The sequence below is a fragment of the Artibeus jamaicensis genome, unplaced genomic scaffold, assembly GCF_021234435.1.
Source record: "Artibeus jamaicensis isolate MK-2021 breed Jamaican fruit bat unplaced genomic scaffold, CSHL_Jam_final contig_484, whole genome shotgun sequence".
Taxonomy (NCBI): Eukaryota; Metazoa; Chordata; class Mammalia; order Chiroptera; family Phyllostomidae; genus Artibeus; species Artibeus jamaicensis.
Genome location: NW_026521859.1, coordinates 9,382,280 through 9,403,223, shown reverse-complemented (window position 1 = coordinate 9,403,223; position 20,944 = coordinate 9,382,280). Strand labels below are relative to the sequence as shown.

General features: G+C 40.8%; 1 protein-coding gene across 6 annotated transcripts in view; it reads left to right on the top strand.

The window, feature by feature from the left end:
* RUNX2 (RUNX family transcription factor 2) overlaps window positions 1–20,944 on the top strand; it is a 315,866-nt gene that overhangs the window by 137,617 nt on the left and 157,305 nt on the right. For 5 of the 6 annotated variants that reach the window (XM_053668297.1, XM_037142580.2, XM_037142581.2 and 2 more), the window contains one exon: window positions 19,005–19,178. The exons of the other annotated variant lie outside the window; for it this stretch is intronic. In XM_053668297.1, the coding sequence (XP_053524272.1) occupies window positions 19,005–19,178 (174 nt within the window). The remainder of the gene's footprint in view (window positions 1–19,004; window positions 19,179–20,944) is intronic. 6 annotated transcript variants of the gene reach the window in all.

The window sequence follows — 20,944 nt, the reverse complement described above, 5'->3', positions numbered from 1 at the left end:
TTGACTTTGGGAGATGCAGTATTTCTGGTTCTTGGGAGGGGTGTGTGTGTATGTGTGTGTGCGTGCATGTGTGTGTTTGTGTGAGTGTGTTTGCCGATACCTGACTGATAATTAGTTGTTACTCAACTTGGAAGTTCTCTTCATCTCACTCCTCTTTCCTGACCCACTCAGAGAATTAACATGTGGTAGTCAAAGTGGGGGGTGCCTCATGCATGCCGACAGGTGCTAATCTTCAAGGAAATTTACCTTGCATTCCACCCATTAAGGGCATGGTACATAAAAATGGCTTAATGTCTCTTTGAAGGTGTCAGCAGGCATGTGTGGACCACACAGAATGGGTTTCACTGAAAGTAATAGAGTGAAATTGTCTGCATAATTATTTTCATTGGATTGAGAATCAGCAGCCCTCTTTGGGTTCAGGAAATAAACCTCTGTTAAAACCATATGGCACTATTCTCAGAAGAGATGTTATTACAGGGCCACTTCCCTCTGAATTTTTGAGTCAGGAATTCTTGAAAGGAGTCACATATGTCTGAGAACGCACGTCAAGTTTTCTTTCTCCAATGTGCTTGCGAAAATCAGATGTTTTCTTGCCTTTTTCATGAATGCCACCGTGCTCAAGAGGTAGAAGGTCCTTGGGAAGAGGCCAGTGAACAACAGCACAGCCATCTCAGGTGTACATGTTTTGAATTATTATCTGGGCCAAGGGATTTTGTTCTTAAAAGAAAATAAAAATTTCCCTTAATCCAGCAAACCATGTGATTTGTCAACACTGAACACACATCTTAAGGTCAGCATAATTACATTCTGTCTGCCTGAGCCACTAATGCAGATTTAGTTGGCTTTGTTATGTTTTTTTTCTCTTGCCCAGCTGTAAATTTTGCCCTGAACTACCTGGCACGGTGCTCATGTGCCCCAGAGACGGCTGGAGTGGAGTTGGGGGGCGAGGTGAAGTGAGGAAGGGGGCAGTTCGCGTGGTCGGCGGGGAATGTTTGGGGTAGAACTGAGTTAGGTAGACGCATGAAATAATACCCACAATATTTCATATGCTACATATGTTTTATGTGATACATATTTTAATGTAATACGTAGATATATATTTTAATGTGCTAAATATATATATTTAAGTGCACAAGACAGTATGTACCTTGTGATGAATCATTACGCATTTTATCTTTTGTCGGGGGGGAGGTAATGGTGTTTCTGTTTGGTGTTTTCTATGGAAGGAATATAAACAAAAGTCGGTATTTGTTCAATTCTGTTAATAAGCCTGGAAAATTGGCAGAATCTGTAGAGCTTAGTCTGGCTGTTGGTAATGCTAGGAAGTGAAAATGTCTCCTGAGCGTCAGAATCGCAGTGAATACTTAGTAGATAAGAAGTCCCGACTTTTCATTCCAGATTCTGGAGCAGTGATTTTCAACCAGCATGCCTCAAGAAGTGTTAAAACTTGCCATACCTGACCATTTAGTCAGGGGCACTGACCTCTTTTCCCTTAGATAGTTAGATAAAAAAAATGACAACCACCGTCCAGTGTGAATGAATCAAACTTACACCTATTTTTTGTCAGCTTGGCAAAAAACATATTTCTTTGGTGTGCCACAGAATTTTAGTAATTACTTTCCGTGTGCCATGAGATGGACAAGGCTGAAAATCGCTGTGCTGGAGGAAGGAGTCCTGACACCTATAAGTGAATAGTCAGAAGGCTTTTCTAACAATGCCTTGGGGGTTTTGTAGGGAGAACTCTTTTTCACTAGGTAGGAAAGGCTGCTAGAATTTGGATTCCTTCAGTCACTGACACGCATTCTGGATTCACTCATTTGTTTATTCAACTAACACTTATTGGGTATTTACCATATTCACTTTGAAAAGGACTATAAGAATTCAGAGATGACGTGGTCTTGTGTGGCCTAGAAAGAAGCTCAGTCTAATAAGGAGACAAAGCATGGATATTAACAATTGTGTGATAGAAGTGATAGGAAATGGGAAAGGGCTGAAAAAGGGCAGGTGAAGTGACAGGGACATTCAGAAGCAGTTTTACCTCTGTTTCGGAGTAAAGGAAGGTTGCGTTGAGGTGGAGGCCTTTGAGCTGAGTCTTGAATATCAGTAATTAAAGTTATTGGCAGAAATCCTTCAATATTAAATTCTAGTTAGATAGATGGCGAGTTTCAGAAAACTAACACAAAACCTCGTTTAGTTTTATGATACACGTCCCCAAACCCTCCATCTCATCACTGGCTCCCTTGGCAGATAGATGTACTGATGGAAATTACTTGGCTCAATGCTTGGGCTCAGGTGCTTCCTTTGACCTCAACTGTCTTCTGCTCTCTTCTCTATTAACCTGGGGCCTCTGCAGCTTTTGAGGCTAAGGCGACATGCTGCTTTCTCTAATACTCTAACAATCCTGTCTTTTTTTGTTTCTGTACATGCTTACCTCCTCGACTAGAGCTGTGCCAGTAGCAGTGTGAAGTGTTTAGCGCATTGTAGGTACTCAGTTGAATGTAATTCCATTGAACTAAGTAGATCAACTGAATTAACTTTTAAACTACACACTGAAGCTTGTTTTCGATTACAGTTGAGGAATAGAAATTTATACTGTGACCTAGTACATAAAATTATAGACCAGCCTAGGGCCTAATTTTGAATTAATAGAAAATAACCTTATTACATAATCAGAAGTGATCATTATTTTTTTCAAGGGACATTCTAAATTGCTCTAGAATTTAGCAACCTCTGGAGTTCAGTTGTCAGTACAGGGAAAAAGAAAATGTCTGAATCTTTAGGCCAACTTGGTGGCTCAGACTTTCTTTCCAAAGTGCTTTTATTAGTTAAATTGTGTTTCTATAAATGATATCACTTTATACTGTGTGCCATGTCTCCATCCATAGCAGATGCATTCTTTTCTTTCATTTCATATACATTCTTCAGGGTTTGTTATTTTCTGATGAACAACGAGAGTGAGGATACAGAAATGGGACGCTTTCTGTAGAGGAAGAATTTAGTTTATTTTATTTTGTTCCCATGTTTTTCTTAAGCTTGTTGGATTGCAAATGACCAGATAAGAAGTGGTCAAATACTCTTTTTCATGGTATTCAGGGAAGGAACTTTTCTCAGAAGATATGTTGGGAAAGATGGTTGATTTTAGAGATTTTCAGCTGTTGTTTCGTGTTTTCTTTTGCTCTCTCATCTTTGAGGCTGACTCTGATCTTGGCATTCCCAGGGTAATATTCAGACTAGCAGAGATTTGCTCACTCTCTGACCTGTGTAAGGGGTATGTACAGAGCCGCGGTCAGATCATGACGTGGCCCAGAGAGGGCTGATTGCCATGCAGCTGGGAGGGCTTGTGGGCCTGGCACTGTCCCATTCCTTGCAGGGGTGTCCAACCTTTTGGCGTCTCCACCACACTGGAAGAAGCAGAGTTATCTTGAGCCACACATTAAATACACTGCAACACGTAATCACAAAAAATCTTATGTTTTAAAAAATTTACAATTTTGTGTTGGGCCGCATTCACAGCCATCCTGGGCTGCATGTGGTCCGTGGACCACAGGTTGAACACCCCTGCTAACATGACCAAGATTGAAGTCAGAAGATACTATGGGTGCTTATAATCATGATTAAAAGTGTTCTTATCCAAAAGATGCCAGGGAGCAATAATGGGTAATAGGAGTCTGAAGTTCAAGAGAGGCTGCAGATGAATTTCTGATAGTTATAGGTGCTTGAAGCCATTGGTGTCAATGAGGTTGCCCAGAGAACGGGTCCAGAGTGAGAGGAGGAGAGTTATCCTTGTTGCCATCATGGTGATTTAACGTTGTGCCCTTGGCCTTGGAGTAGGAGGAGAGAGGTTGCCCTCCTGCAGCCTCCCAGGCCCCGCAGCAGAAGAGCAGCGGCAGAACGGCTTCAGTGGCCCCCTTGCCTGTGCCCTGCCGCCTGCTCCTGGGTCCCCGTGACGCTGTGGGCTCTTCCTTCTCCTCCTTCTCCTCCTTCCTACATTTTGCTCCTGCTGCTTTTTCCTTGCCTACCCCTTATGTTTTTGCTTCTTAGGTTTCTTTTTAGACACTTTCATTCACTCATTCTATACCCATTCTCTGAGTGACCATGCCTTTTCCACCACTGGATTCAAGTTCCCTTGACTCTTGAGAATCCATCTCCAGCCTCTTCTGAAATCCAGAGTCATGTTTCTAGTTTGCTTCCCGGGCATCTTCACCTAAGTACACCCCATGGGTACTTCAAACTGAAGTCCCCCACAATAATCGAATTTCCTACCTCCAGTTCATCCAAATTTCTCTACCCAAATATGAACCCCCTCCAGTTTTACCCCTTTTGAGTCCCCACAGTTCTTCTGTTTGACCAAATCAGAAAGCTGAGACTCACCCTCTCTGCCTTACTTCTTACATCTAATTATTCTGCTAAACTGTTGCCTGAACCTCTGTTGTATGTTTCCAGTGCATTTCCACATACCCACAAGCACTGCTTTCTCTTAGCTCACACTCTCAGTGTTTATCTCCTGGCCAATCATGTGAAAGTTCTTTTCTAACTGGTTCCATGCCTCTAACTGCACCTCCTTCTAGATGACTTCCCCCCTGTAAGTGGTCCTCCTAAACTGTACATCCGCTCATAGCACACACTTGCTCACAATACCTCAGTGGTCCCTTTTACAGATGAAGTTGGGCCTTTGTTGAATGGCGGAGAAGGCCCTTTCAGCACCTGACCTGCTCGGCTACCTCTCCCCCGCACCCCTGTGGCTGAACTCCAGCTCACGGCAAGTTGCTTCATACTCCAGACTTTTTAAATCTCTGTGTCTTTGCACCTGCTGTTCCTTCTGCTTGGAATGTCTTTTTCTCCTGGATTTGCTTGACTGAATTCTACTCATCTCCTCTATGAGCCCTTCCTGACTGCTCTTAGAGGTTAAGCATTTATTCTTTGGCTCTCTTTTGCTTGTTCAGACTTCAGTAATGCTGTTTGTGACGTTACTGTAATTATTTGTTTATATGACGCCTCACCAAGTACACTCTGAGCCTCCTCTTTTAGCCTATTTCATGCTATACAGTAAGTACTTAGGAAATTTTAATTGATAAATGAATATTATGTGTACATAGTGGTTTTCTCTGTGTAGGACATTTTCACCTCTATCACATTTCATCCTGATGACATCCCCGTGATGCAGATACTATGATCCGCATTTGACAGATGAGGAAGCTACATCACAGGAGGAAGTTGAGTCACAGAGATGATAGTTTTTTGCCTACAGTTCTACAACCAAGCTAGCAGCAAAACTAGGAACAGACTCCAGAATTTTTTGTTCCTTATATAGTCAGGCCCGGATTTAGATAGAGGATTCTCTTTTTCAGTCAGACAACTGGCTTGGTCTTTGAACTGTTCTGTTAAGTTCACTCATTATGTGTGTGTGTGTGTGTGTGTGTGTGTGTGTGAAAGAGAGAGAGAGAGAGACCCATAGTGACAGGTGATGTGTCTTTAGCATCACTGATTTTTAGAATTGGATGTTAGGTAGTCTGTTATTTTGCAGACAAGACAATTCCGTACCTGAGAGGTTCACAACTTATCCCTAGTGGCAAAACCCACATCTTCTGACTTAAAGCAACATATTACCTTTCTTACTACATTTTGGGCAGTCATCATTTCTATTGGACAGAGTTTTACTGTTGAATCTCAAGGGTTGTTAGTATGATTTATCGAGCCATTAGACTGGTTAACTCTTGGGAAGAAATGACCCTTGTAGCAGAAAGAGTATCATTTCTGTGAACATTCTCAGAAGATCCATGAAAGAGATAGGACCTAGAGGAGAAACAAATCAAATGATGTTCTTTCATTGGTTACCCCACTCTTCCAGATTGTATGCTTCTTTTCCAGTGAGCTTTGTAGATTCTTGAGCATGTGCCATTTGCAAGTAAAAAATAAAGTTATCTAATTAGGCTGACAGATAAGAATTTCATATGGCAAGAAAAGGTGTGTTCAGTAGTAGTAAGAGGGGCTGTGGTGTCATGGTGTGAATAGAGGATTTGCATCTTGGGCCTTGAGAGGACCGCGTCCCGAGGTACCTGGAAAGAGACGTGGAACTTATATTAGTAGTATCACTGTTCCTTTGACCAAACTCTCCCTCTCTGCATGAATATATACATGCATATAATAGAGATAATATAAGTTTATAACCATGTACATGTATGTGTAGAAAAGCCAGTATTTTAAACATTTTATATGGACTATAGAAAAAAATTTCACTGAACTGTCATTACTGATGAAGTCAATCAGTATGAAGCAAGCTGAATTTTGAAGATAAAAATCTTTCAAACTTTACAGTTGCTTTTTAAAAACAGAAATTAAAAAAAATTAATCACCTGAAGGTTTTTTGGCAATAGTTTTAAAGAAGGTATTGAGATGTCAATAGTGTGATTTAACTGAGGTAGATAGCGATGATGAACTCGGAAAAATGAGCATCAACCCACTTCCTTAGGTTGGAAAAGAATGCACTTGTCGCCCGGGCCAGGTGGCTCAGTTGGTTGGAGCATGGTCCTCTGCACCCCCCCAAAAAAGGTGGTCCGGGCTCAGAGTTTCTCTCTCACATCCATGTTTCTCTCTCTCTTTCTCTCTCTCCCCGCCCCTCTCTCTCCCCCTCTTCCTCTCTCTCTAAAAATCAATGAAATATATCCTCCGGTGAGGATTTTTAAAAAATGCACTTTTCTAACTTGCTGTGCCTTGAAAAAAAGGGTAAAACTTATCTTCTAACTCCATTAAACACTACTTTAGATTCCTTTTACATAACAATAACTTGATCCTACTCAAAATACTTGGCACCTTTAGTGACAGAGTGGAATGTAGGAACACTTTAGCAGATCTGAATGTGAGTAAACTCCAGTAGTTTTGGAATGAAAAGGTGGAGTTTCCAGTTCCTTATTCAGAGTTCACAGAAGATAAGACTACCAGGATTAACACAATAGACTCCCTTCATTACACATCGCTGAATAAAGCAATTATCTGTCCATCAAGACTATAGTCAATTGTGCAACAGCATTAGGAAGTATAGATGGATAGGTGGATAAACGCTATCCCATCAGAAAAGGGTGCTGATATATGAGGGAATCCTTTGAGTTTCACTTGTAAACTGCTTTATTTTGGAGTTTATATCATGTTACCGTTGCAACCTAGAGAGAAATGATCTTTTTAAAAAAAATATACTGTTGACGACATTTTTCAGTTACTTATCCATCTGAAGTTTATTAAGAGGGTTATTTCAGAGACATCTCCTGTTTAATCATGTTTAAACAATCTGTTTAAGACCTGTTGTGTAGATGTAAACACAATAGTCCTTTAATGTAGTAAAACGGACTTCTGACAGACACAGCACATAACAGGCATCCATCCATTATTGCTTAAGCTGCTATTTCTTCCATGCCTGACCTGAAAGGGTAACCGCAGCTCAGCTGACAGTGCTCGCTGGGTCGACACACTGACATGCGCCATAGCACTGTCTAGCAAGCAGAGAATTGCAGAGAGGCAGACAATTGGAGAGGCCTTAGACTAGATTAGAACTAAGCACCTTAAATCGGTTTTAATGGCTGTGTTTACATTTCCCTCTTCTTCATTCCTTTAAGAAAGTAATCAGGTTTCGCAAGCGTTAAGAAAACCACCTCTTCTTGCCAGCTGGACGAGGTCCAGGTTAAGCAAGAAATTTTTCCCCCCCTTTTTTCCCTGTCTTTTTTCTCTTTTCTTTCTATATGATCTTCACTGCCATTCAGCACAGCAAGACCAGGCGGTGGGAGCTGGCTGACTTTTTCTTGGTTATTACTTTTTAACATTTACTTCCTGTTATAGAAACAGGAAAATTGAAAATGATGTTCTGCTGCTATAGCAGCAAATGTCAAGAGAGGGGCCCTTTGCACATTTTAATTACCTCTATGTAGTGTTTTATGTTTTGTTTTGTGTTTTGCTTAAAACACACACACACAGAGTCATATAACACGCACAAAGCCATATAATGAAAGAGAAACAGAGAAGATCACATGCTAAGAAAATTCAGCCAGCATCCAGGAATTGCGTGACAGTCTGTAGGCTAGTTGTCACTGGACCCTTTGAAGAATAATGCCGTCCATGTCTAGATAGATTATTGGCAAATAAACAGTCATGATTTTTGTTCAACTACGGAAACTGCCATTTCTATTGCTTAAAACGTTACCATTAAAGAATCTTTACGTCTCTCAGTGGGGTCTCTATAAATCCTAGTAACACAAAACTGTGGTGTGTGTGAATATATTGTAGTAAAAGAGGGCAAAGGAAATGTTTTCAAAACTAAAACACTCACATTTTACTAAGTTTTGGGAGTAACGTGTAGAAATAGAGAAAGAGATCTTTGTTCGTTTCCCAGAGACTGAAGGGAGAGATGCAGTTCAATGGCTCAGGATGATGTGGATGTTGGGCTGTAGGTAGTAGAACAAGGTGCGTGTGATAAAACGGAGTCAGACGTACCAGATGTAATGTAATAAAATCTCTGACTAAGCCTCTCCGCTTTTTCCTGTTCTGTTCTTTCTAGATCTCTTTTCCTCAACCTTTTTTCTTCTTTCCTGGTACGGTAGCCTGGTACCCGAAAAAGCGGGCCGAGGCTTCCAAAATCTCTGCGTACTTCCATGACTTCAAACTAATCTTTTTCCAGGCATCAGTTGCTTTTCTGAAATGAAGAACACCGTCTGGTGCAGTCTATATTCTCTTCCAACTTTGAGAAATTCAAATTCATGTAAGTTTACTTTGAATGGGATAGAGAGGGAAAGAAGCGTGGAAACAATAGGCAGGAAAAGCCGAGGGGAGCTGGATTGGAACTGGAGAGAAAGTGCCAGAGAATTGGAAGGTAGAGGCCCAGCGGAGCAGGGCTGTGTTAGGTCAGGGGAGGGAGCCTGCGGTGCCGTCAGCCAGGTTCCCCCTTAGCTCTTTCCTCCCCTGCCTGCAAAAAGTATTACATCTCCTCTTGTATATTTCCACTCTGCTTTCATCTGTCTTTAAAAATTTTTAATCCTGTTTTTCTTTGTGCCTTCTGTGAGTTGGTTTTTTTAAAGACGTCTCAAGCTTTTAAAGTCCACTATTTCAAGAAGAAAGAATTATATTCTAAGCAAACATTTATTAGAAGTTGCCCCCAACGTGTGACTTATACTGGCGCAGCGCGAGGGCCCTGTCCTTTCTTCCAGATGCTTTATTGTTTGATCGCTGTGATTTGCCACAGCCTAAAATCTGAGTTATCAAGGAGCTTGCATTATATACATGCAAATTAAAATCCCCCAAGTTTTTTTCATTCGTATATTCATGGGAAGATCTTGAATTCTTGAACCTTTAGAAGCCTGCATTTTGAAGGAGGCTGTCCTTGAACAATTTCTCTCACACATCTATTTGTATTTTAAAAATGACTGCATATGAGTTTGGGAGAGTTGCACTTTTGCTGTGATCTAAACTGGTTCCTTTCATTATTAAAAGAAAGCAAGTTCAGCTTTTACATTTTTTTTATGAACTGGAGTTCTTAGAATATTTCTATGGAGTCTAAGGTTTAACTATGTAATTATGTCTTTTGAGTAGATTATGTTTTTCTTCCCATAATTATGTTTTTACCCAGGAGACTGGAAGGCTTCAGACCTCTCTTGGGTGAAATTGTTCTTCCTCTCTTCTCCCTTGTTTAACTCTGAGTTCTACATGCCTGACTGTGTACAAGGGCTGAAAGAGGGCTCTTGAAGATTCGTGGTAGTGACTGTGATTTTTTTTTTCCTGTAGAAGTTAGTTTATATATTAAGAAGAGCCTTAAGACAGAGGTTCTGTTCATTTTGCAATGCCCTCAGCGAAGAATCTCCTGGAAGGAGATTTGTTTATGATCTGTGATCCTCTGTCTGAAGCCATACACTCAGTGCTCCCGGCTGTCTTTTGTCCCAGGCTGTGGGACAAAAAGTCCTGTGAGCTCTGGAGCCCCTGCATATGGCACCAGTGCGGGGCTACTCGTTTCTCTGGGCTCCGAGGAAGTCAGAGGCCTTAAACATGAAGATGGTTTCTTAGTCCAGTTCATTATTTTAGTCCAGAAATAGTTTTGACCTGAACCAGACAGCATACTCTTAGGAAAAAAGATGACTCAGCACCCTTTCCCAGCAAAGATTATAGACTCATCAATTTTACTGTGGGAAATGTTTCCCAATAGCCAGCCTTTTTTTCCCTTCCTCTCTGCCTTTTACTGGACAAAAGGAGAGATAATTCTAAATTTAACAGTGTTCTTATTTATTAATCCAACATGCATTTGTTATCTGCTTTCCCTTTACCTAGGCTCCAAGTTATATGCTAGACTTAAGACATGACACCCATCCTCAAGGGGTTCATAGTCAAGTCCAGGAGAATCTAACATAATAGGGTTTGAAATTTTATATACATATTTTATATCACTTCATAGTAAGTTAATGCTTACTGAATGCTTACTACACTTAAGTATAACCACATGTAGTAGACAAAAAACAGTTGTAGCTGCTCTCAGCTTACTAAGATAGAAACCAGAAGGATTACGGAGACCCTAGAGACAGAAAAGACCAGAACAATGCAATGACTCAGTTGAGACTGGAAAGGGATTTGGCCGAATGGATTTGATAGGGAGAGGGCATTCTTGGTAGAGGAGACGGCTCGGGCACCCGCAGGGACTCTGAAGAACTGTGGACAGTCCAGTGTGAGTAGAACTTTGGCCAGGAGCACTAGAGTTGTAGCCATTGGAAATGAGAGTGACAGGTTACAACCAGACCCTATCTTCTAGGTCCCTTGTTTGCTGGGCGCAGGGGGCTGTATAATTCAATAGACAGTGCAGTACAACTGATAGATTTTGAAAATGTAAGTGACATTAATGTTCGGATTTATGGACTGAAAGCATTTAAAAAATTATGGAAACTAACTTCATTTTTGCTAGTTCCAGAGAATTCCATTAAATCCCTTCCTGTGATTATACAACTAGTTGGTGCCCTTTCAAAAGTGCCAGGCTGCTGCTCTGGCATATTAGCCACACCAGACTTAGGTTAGAAGTCTTAGGTTCTGGTAGGACTGGAAAGCAGGGGCCCATCCTAGTGGCAACTGTAGGAATGGGCTTCATTGGAAAAGGTACACCAAAGCTAGATTTTGAGCCTGGGAGACTAGAAAATGGTAATATTAATGGAAATAAGGAAATTAGAGGGGAAGCTGGTTGGGACTGTTTGTAGTGGAGAGTATGGGGTGTGTCAGGGAGAGGCAAAGGGCTTAACTAAACATTACAGGATTGCAAGAGTATATAGGTCTTTGATTTTGAGACATTTACAAACCACCAGCAAAATGTAGTCATTGGAATGTAGACAGAGAAGAGTTTCACTTTTGTCAATAGTATTTCCATCTTCACATCTGTTTAAGAATGCAGAAAATCAAGGTTTTTAATTAAGAGCCACAGTAGTTATAAATTATTAGGATCCGAGCTTTACATGGCTTCCCTAAGAACTCACTTGAGTCTGTAATCTTCCCTGTTATATTGCTTTTGCTGCAAACTGTTTTTTTGCTGGAAACTGGAAACTCTCTTAACATGCACGAAGGCTCCTTCTTTGTAGTATAATTCCACGTAATATCATATGGAATTGAATTATGACTTTAAAATTAGTAGCATATTCCCTAATCCCTCCCTGCAAATACTCCTCTATGTACCCACTTTCAAGGTAGAGAGATTGGAACTGAAGGGATCATTTCCTCCCCCCCCAACTCTGGTGGAATAAGCAGCTATGTTTCTGTATAACTAATTTACTCAGAAACATGGTAATCCTGATGCAAGTCCTTTCCTCTGTTCCTTTTTACTCAGAGGATTACTGTCACAACATTCTTAAATGGTTATATCCTGTGGCTTTAGCCCTAGAGTATTGGACCAGATTTCATTCTGTCACATACTTGCTGACAGCAAAATTAGCTGACATGTCCCTGGTCACCCCTCTTCTCCAAAGGAGCCTGAAAGCACAGCAGAGGATGCTCAGGGGTTGCCAAAGTACCATGCTACTGGTCTGGGAATAAAAAGATCCCTCTTAAAAGGGCATTTCCCATGTATATTGGGTAGTATAAAAGAATTAACGTGCAGTTGTCAAACTAGAAGTATCAACTGATTTGAAGAATTTGTTTAGATTAATTAGTAAATACATGCAGCCACTATGGAAAACAGTATGGAGATTCCTCAAAAAATTAAAATAGAGCTGCTATACAATAGAGCATTTCCACTTCTGGGTATTTATCCAAAGAAGACAAAAAGTAATTCAAGAAGATGTATGCACTTCTGTGTTCATTGCAGCATTATTTACAATAGCCAAGATATGGAAGCAACCTAGATAGTTATCAATAGATGATTGGTAAAGAAGATGTGAGATATGTGTAATGGAATATTATTCAGCAATAAAAAAGAGTAATATCTTGCCATTTGTAACAACATGGATGGACCCAGAGGGTATTGTGCTAAGTGAAATAAGTCAGAAAGAGAAAGATAAATACCATATGACCTCACATGGGGAATCTAAAAAAAAATAAGGGAATAAACAAAGTAAGATAAAAAGAATAGTGTACCTGTGTTTAATTTCACATATGTATTTAGCACCATCTTGACTCATAAGATATTTATTATCATGTTCTGTCATTTGCCCTGAAGCTAGCTTTCCCCCTTCCTTCTTTTCTTATGAAAATTATACTGAAGCTCTAACTGGTGTGGCTCAGTTGGTTGGGCATCATCCTGAAAAAAGCGAAAGGTCACCAGTTCGATTCTTGGCCAAGGCACAAGCCTGGGTAGCAGGTCTGGTCCACGGTTGGGGCGTGTGTGAGAGCAGCCAATCGATGTTTCTGTCAAATGTTGATGCTTCCCTCACTCTCTCCCTCCCTTCCCCTCTCTCTAAAAATAAATAAGGTCTTAAAAAAAATCCCACTCAAGCTTCAAGGACATTGTGATCTCATTAGTGAAAGTCTCCTGTTTTAAGTCATTATCACTTGCTCCTCTCCTTCCTTTAGATAGCACTTTATATTTTTTGAAGCGTTTTGTCATGAAAAATTTTAAACATACATTAAGAGATTATATTTAAGAAAACCCATATGCTTACCTTATTTTATCATTAATAACATTTTCCCATATTAGCTTTACCTGTTATTTTGCTGAAATATTTTGAAGCAAATACCGGACATCATGACACTTAACCCCTAAATATATCAGTTAGCCCTTCTTAAAGATAAGGGCATATATTGACATAATCACAAAAAGCACCACTTCCTTAATATTTTGAGATAGTCCATATTCATATTTACTCAATTGACCCCCAAAGCATAGCATTTTAGTGTTTGTACTCACCGTAGTCTTTTTCTGTTATATTTAATTGCTTGCCTTTCTTCCCTACTAGACTGTGAACTGCTTGAGGGTGAGGATATCGTCTTACACATTTTCTCTCCCCTCCTCTTTACAACGCCCGGTGAGACTCGCGTGGGGTAGATGCCCAGCACACTAGCAGAATATGGACATGGTACTGATTTCTGATAGATGCTCTATTGCAGATCTGTTTTTTAACTTTATTCTGTTTAAAAATGTGTCTTCATGATTCCCAGGATACAAGTAGGGACTTAGTAAAAAAAACCGAGTGCTCAAATCAATGAAAATACTGCTATGAAAAGATGAGCTGCCAAACATCATGACCTAGCGATCAGCAAAATGACCCTGCTGTGCCACATTAGGTGGACTGGCCGTGACACGTTTCCCTGCTGAGGCAGTGGGTCTTTCAGATCTTTGTAAAAGGTGCCTTGGTTTTGAAAGGTGCACCCTTTTGTACGTGTATTTGGGCATCCTTCCTGCTGTGAATGTACTAAATGTACTAAATGTGAGGTTCTGGCTGGGGACCATCATGGGCCTCCAAGGTCGTGAAGCTGTTCTCAGTCAACTTTTACAAAAATGGGCAAAATGAGTCCCATTGCAGTGGCAAGTTTACTTTCATAGTTCGCATACCACAGTCTTCACATGCCAGTTTCAGATGTATGATTTTTTTTAAGCGGGAGTTCTAATGACAGCATGACTGACTTTCATTGTGAGGTAGTTGCTCTTGGACTAAGAGAGCTGGGTGGGGAAGAATGGGACAATTAGATGGACTGTTGCTTAATGGCGTAGCAGTTCCTCATGGGCCTTCGCTCTAAGGACGTGTGAATGCTGTGACCTTTGGATCATGCTTTCTTCTTGTGCCCCTGAATTTATTGCAACAAAAGTCACATTCAGCCAAACACACTCAGCTTTTTGAAGAAAAATCTGTTTTGAAAACTTTTTTTTTCCATTTCAAATTTACTTTTGATCGTTATTTCCACTGAATGACTGATAACTACACTGTTATAATCTAAAACAAGCTTGTTGGCAATGGGAGGGAAAAGAGTCCAGGACCACAGTCAGCAAACCTGAGTTCTGATCTTGCCACTGACTATGTGACTTTGGATGAGTCACTTCCCCTCTCAGGGACTCAGGGTCTTCACCTCTAAAAGCAGTACATTGCTCTAAATTTTAGAGGCTAAATCATTTCTGTTGTCATTTTTACCTCTGCGATTCAAAATGACTTGCCACAGTGCTTAAGAGGTATAGTGAGAGCAAACGGGACTTTTTCAGAGAGAAAGCATACTTCTCCTTGAATGCCCTTCAGGAAAGTTTCTTAGGAAGTACTGACAAGGGCCAGTCTCCAAAGAAAGGCTTTGCCCACGGATTCACTAGATTTCCAAATAAGAAGAGAAGAGTTTCTGAGGGAAACTCTTAATCTGATATTCTGGGCCAGAAATATTTCTTTGTAAAGTGTTGTAATCTGATATTCTGGGCCAGAAATATTGCTTTCAACCAAGACATTTATCTAAAAAAGAAAAATATTTATTTATTCATTTATTATATAACTATTTGTTGAGCACCTACTGATGTGCAGGCGATGAACTAGGTTGTGAGGAAACAGCTGTAAACTAAACAGGGTGCTCATTCTCATGGACTTAGAGTCTCTCATGTGGGGCAAAGAAATACACAAGCTAATTACAGATGGTGGTAACAGCCATACAGGAAATAAATAGAGGGTGTGCTTGAGAGGGAGGAAACCCACTCTGGGTGTAGGCAGGCAAGGTCTCTCATCGGAGGTGGGGTTCGCCCTGAGGCCGAAGGGAAGAGAAGGAGGCCGGCTATGCAGATGATCAGGGGAGAGCAGCTCAGGAATATGGAGAGGTTCTGGGATAAGAAACTAGAAGGAGACAGTGTCTGATGACCAGAGAGAGAGAAAGGGTCCCTGGACTAGGGTTGTACTATTAGAAATGAGAGAACTGAGTAGATTCAAGATATGCTTTCAGGATGGAAATGATAAGACTCAGTAATGGATTGGATGTGGGGAATGAGGGTTAAGGAGAAATTGAGGAAATGTCTAGATATTTGTCTAAAGTAATTGAGTGGTTAGTGCCATTTACTTGAGATGGGGGACTCCTAGGGAGGAGTGGGTTTGGTTTCTTTGGATAGAAGAATAAAGAATTTAGCCTTAACTGTACTGCATTTAAGAGAGCTTTGAGACATCCCAGGGGAAAATCAAGTAGGCAGTGAGATACACAAATCTGAGCTCAGGGCAGAGGTCAGGGCTCATCCAGAAGTGGTGGAGTCATTGGTGTGAATGGTGGCATTGAGAGCACGGGACTGAGACCCTGGCGGGCAATGGTTCTCTACCTCAGCTGTCCACCTGATCTACTCCCAGAGATTCTGATTTAATTGAACCCAGGTTGGTGGGGCCTGGACACTCGAGTTTTTCAAAGCTCCCTAGAGAGTTTTGTATTTGGTTTTTTTGTTTTTTTTTTTTTTTTAATCCAGCCAGGATGGAAGAGCCACTGTGCAAGGGAGAAAGTGCACCTACAGAAGGGCATCCAGGACCGAGCTTTTACATAGTCTTAATGTAACACAAGAGGTTTCCACTCTTACTGATACTATTATTGTGCTGGGAAGACCCAGTCCTTGGCTCTTCGGCTGAGGTTTAGTTCTCCCTGCACCACAGTGGAGTACCCTATCTTTGGTTTAAGTCTGTGTGCCCCGTGTCTTCCTTGGTCTTGATTTCTGAGGGGATTGCTTGGGCGCTGAGGATTTAAGTACATCTTCTTTCAGCCAATCATTCAGGTGTTACCCTGATGTGGTTTAGTGGTAGTGGGTCTTTGTCATGCTTGAAAGACAAAGAACCTGATCAGCTTTTGTTGTTCGTTGTGCTGTACGAATTTTGTTGTGGTTGTGGTGGTGGCTGTGCAGGGGCAAAAGTCTGCAAGGAGGAATGCGTGTTTTTGTATGTGTGCAACCACAGATAGATGTACGCTGAATCTCTCTAGGGTGTGTGGAGATGCTTGGTAGCTCTTCTGCGAAGGTAATTCCCAAAAGGTCATTGAGGCTCTTAAAATTTCATCTGCTCTTTAATTTTTCACCCTCATCAGCACTTCTCCAGTCCCTTATTTTTTGCCTCTATGCCTTCTGTTGCTCCTCTGAAGCACAGGGCTGAGAGAAAATAAAAGTGTACTCACACATCCATATGCTGAGCTCCAATCTCACACAGTCTCCCTGAAAACCTAATGAAAAGGCTGTAGAAAGCAGAGGCAAAGCTTATTAAATTTTCTTGTGACCCATGGCCCACATAAAGTCCCACTGAATAAAGGAACCATGCAAGATCATGTAGCCCTCCCCTTAGCCCTCAGGGAATCTGCCATTCCAAAAATATGGCCTATTAAAAAAAATAACTTCCAGGGACAATTCCATAAGCTTTCTTGTTAATGTTTACAGCTGTATCAACATCACACCAATACTTTTTTTGTATGTGTGCGAGGAACAGAATCCACAGATTTAACTGTGACAAGTCCTATATAATTCCCTAATCGTGAAACTAGTTAGACACAGCAAGATGTATTGATGGAAGTTTGTTTAGGGTAATGGGTGAGCTATTAACTTTGTAATTGAATCCTTGCTGCTGCTTCTACTCGCTTTGAAAACCGGCCTTGACACTTCACAGGGCTTAGTTCTTAGGTATCTTGTTTTGTCGATCTGGGTATTTTTCAGCCTTCTGTAGCAGCTGGGAGAGGGAGGGGAGAGAAAGCTAGAATGCCAGCGTTGATAGGACCACATGATGAGTGGACAGCTTAGTCAACCAAGACAAGAACCATGTCACAGTCCAGGACGAGCTAGCCATACCCAAGGACTGAGGGGTTGTTTTACCTCTGTGGGGGCTCAGTCGCTTCATCTGTGAACAAATTACTTGCCAGGGTCTAGGAGCTGTTTGGGGTATTCTCTAAAGGTTCTTAAGAGTTCTGAACTACCTTTGTAATCTAGATAAAAGTCATAAGTGGTGGAAAAAACAGCCATCAACAAACAATGAGTTACCCCATTTTTTTCTGATCATTTTCCTCCTGATCTTAGTCCCTCTGTTTCAGCAGATGCCCCAAACTCGCACTGGCAGGAAATAGGGTGGTGGGTGCGTTTCAGTTAATGGGTCCAGTTGGAACATGTTTGGCTGTGGAGACAGCTACACTCATATTACCAAGCCTTGGCTTCCTGTCTGTTTTCTTTGGGCTGGGTAGGCAATGAAAAAGGAGACAGGAAAATACATTTTGGGGCAAATAAAATAAGGAATTTGTCTTATGAAGACAGCTTATAGTTGGGAAATTCTAATGTTCAACTTAACCCTATCCTGATATTCCTCTTGTCCTATACTAAGTGGGAGATGAGGTGTTCTTGCTGCCCTTGGAATATACCTTCTCATTCTTGAAGGTTCTTAACGATCCTTCTTCAATGTTAGTTTTTGTCTTTTATGCAGATTAATCCTCATTTGCTTAATGAAAAGGCAAATTCTTATTCCAGTCTTCTTAATGGCTCTTTAAATCAGCTTCAGTCACTTAACATTTTCCTAAAATGGTGGCGCAACATACTAGGCCATAGTGGTGTGTGGAAGAAGGACTAAGGAACATGGAAGAAGGAATCCACAGTGCATTTCTGTGTATGTGTTAGACATTGTTGGGCTGGCTCACTGCATCACAACTGTACAGATTCCCACTTAACTCATGTTGCACCAAGACAGTATTGTCCTATTGATTAAGTATGATTTGATTACTTTTAAGAAGTCTTAGGACCTTGGTTATATTTTAATTTGTATATTTCTTTTTAACATCTAGAAGTCCTTGGATTTTAGACTTGAATAAACTAGAAGAGAAAGTTGTTTAAAAATAATGGATTCTCACATTCGCATGATAACCCAAAGGGTATTTTTCAGTTTCTTTTACAAAACCACAGTACTAGATTTTAAGTAAAAATGCATTCTTTGTGATTTAATATAGTTTATTATATGCTTTCAGGCTTTGGCATATCACAAAATTCCTCTTGAGAATTTGAGTTTCTGTGCCTATACTCCTGTTTTTTTTTTTCTTCCTCTTAAAGGGGTTCTAGGGTTGAGTTTTAATTTTTCAGTAGAGAGTCTCAGTAAGGTATTCAGTGTAACATAAAAAAGAAAAAGTCACTGTCATCATCATGGGGGTTTCTCTTTGACAATGTGTCTCTGTTTCCTCCCCAACTTGGGGATGGTAGGTGTCACAGGCACAGACTCTGAACTTTCAGGGGAGGTTTCATCCTTCATGCAACAAGAGAACACACCCCAGTGCACAGTTGGCTTTCCCTTCCTCTCTGAAAAGGGGAGAGGAGGCACCCAGGGAGTTCCTCTTAAGCTCCAGCATCCTGGCCTCGCTGCCAGTGCTGGACTCTGAGTTGCCCTCTGGGACCCTCAGCTCCCCATTTAGAGTATAGAACTAGGAATGCTTGCCACTAGATGATGCTTATAAAGCAATTTGAAATGGAAGGCTTTATGTAGACACTTCATTATGAATACCCATTTTGATAATCCCTTGGCTTAAACCCCCCCGGTTTGTATGTTCACATATCTATTTAGCATGGTCAATTGTTCAGCTAATTAATATGCTTTTATTTTATGATTTGCTGTTTCCAGGGCACAGACAGAAGCTTGATGACTCTAAACCTAGTTTGTTCTCTGACCGCCTCAGTGATTTAGGGCGCATTCCTCATCCCAGTATGAGAGTAGGTGTCCCGCCTCAGAACCCACGGCCCTCCCTGAACTCTGCACCAAGTCCTTTTAATCCACAAGGACAGAGTCAGATTACAGGTAAGACAGACTCCTAGGTTTCACTTGCACAGACTCTGGCAGGATGGGGGTGAGGGGCTACCAGATGAGACGTGTTCACTTCAAAACTCCTGGACCAGTGAAATGGCTGATTATTACAGAATCAAGACTTGAAGACACTGACCTTCTTGTTTATAAAAACAATTCCAGTATTCAATAACTTTGGGATGAAATGTGGGTAAAGTTTCTACTGATGCTGGATTCGGTAGCCACGTCAGTCTGCACGCTGGTGGAATGGTAATGACTATGTTCTCCGGGAGAATGTTTGTTACAAGTTTCTGTACTGTGTCCAGGTGGTGCCGGGGAAACATCACACCCTCACTATTAGAAAATTAGAGTTACCGTCTCAGATTTGGGCTTAAATTTCTTTTATGTATAACTATTTCATTAAGTTTTCTTGAAAATTGCCCAGGGCTAACAGGAAGCCTTGATTGGTGGTTATAAGGCAAGGTCAATGAGCGGCTCATCGGGCAGACCCAATTTACTTCTGATTTCACATTTAACTCTGTTTCCTCAAGCGACATTTCTCTTTATGCATTCTAGTAAGCTGCTTACTTTACCTTTATTCTTAAAAATTAACATCAGCATTGGATTACAGACTAATTCACATTTGATACATTAAAGTTGCCCAACTTTTTTTTTTTTCCAATCCCACTTATACAAAAACAGACCTTATTTTAGGACTAGTCTGCTTGCTTTTAGGTCATGCTGACAAGAGAGTGTGTTAATCATCGGAGATCTTTAATTTGCAGATCACAAGTATTGAGAGCCGAAAGAAACTCTACACGTCATCTGGTTGCTATTGTTGGCAGCGGTGGACTAGAATAGAGGGGAAAATAAAACAAAATGCACAATAAACTCTCAAAATGGATATTGTTTAATGGCTAGGTTTTTATCTATAGTGGTCAGGTTTAAGTGGCCTCAATGGTTTATAAACATAATTGTTTATAAATTAAATGCCCTCCCTTTCCTTTTCTCCTGCCCACATTAGTCATATGTCTTCTTGGATATTTACTTAGTGTAGGTTTCTATGGGTATGTGAATATTAGTCTGAGTATACCAGTATGCCTGAGTATCTGTTTTAAGGACAGTACAGAGTTATAAAAATAAAATATCTGAACACCGAAGAGAACCAGATATCTGCATCAGGGAAGAACCTTAGTAGTGCTCTGTGAAGGATAGCCATGTCCGAGCCTAAATAAATCTCTCAGTGTTAGTATGTAGGAGTCAGACAGTTAGTGTGTTTACTAGACATGTGTCCTTGATAAAGTGCAAACATGAAATTCACACTAATGTGAATTTGAAGCTTATAGCTACAGGTGCCATTGCATTTAAAGTAGTGGACTTTGGATCGCTGATTAGAGTTCCTCATACCTGTCCTTTTGTCTTTATGGTAATCCTTAGACGGGGTGTGTGTACGTGGAAGCCTATGTGCCCATTTATAAAAGTGTTTATACATCATTTCCAAGGGACTTGTGGTGGCTAGTTATAGATATTGATATACTCTAGTTCTTAATCATTTGCTAATTATATTTTGCTAATGACTAATGCTTTTAAAATGATATTTGGAACCTGTGTGTTGCTGAACTCACTTAAGAAGTTGCTTTTCTCAAGATTTTATCCTCAGACCTAAAGACGACATCATAAAATAGAACGAACAAAAAAGTTGTGGAGAAGAGCCTCATTTTACCAGCAATGCCCCCCTCCCCCCACCACTGCGGGTGCAGAAAGTGTGGGGCAGGTTGATG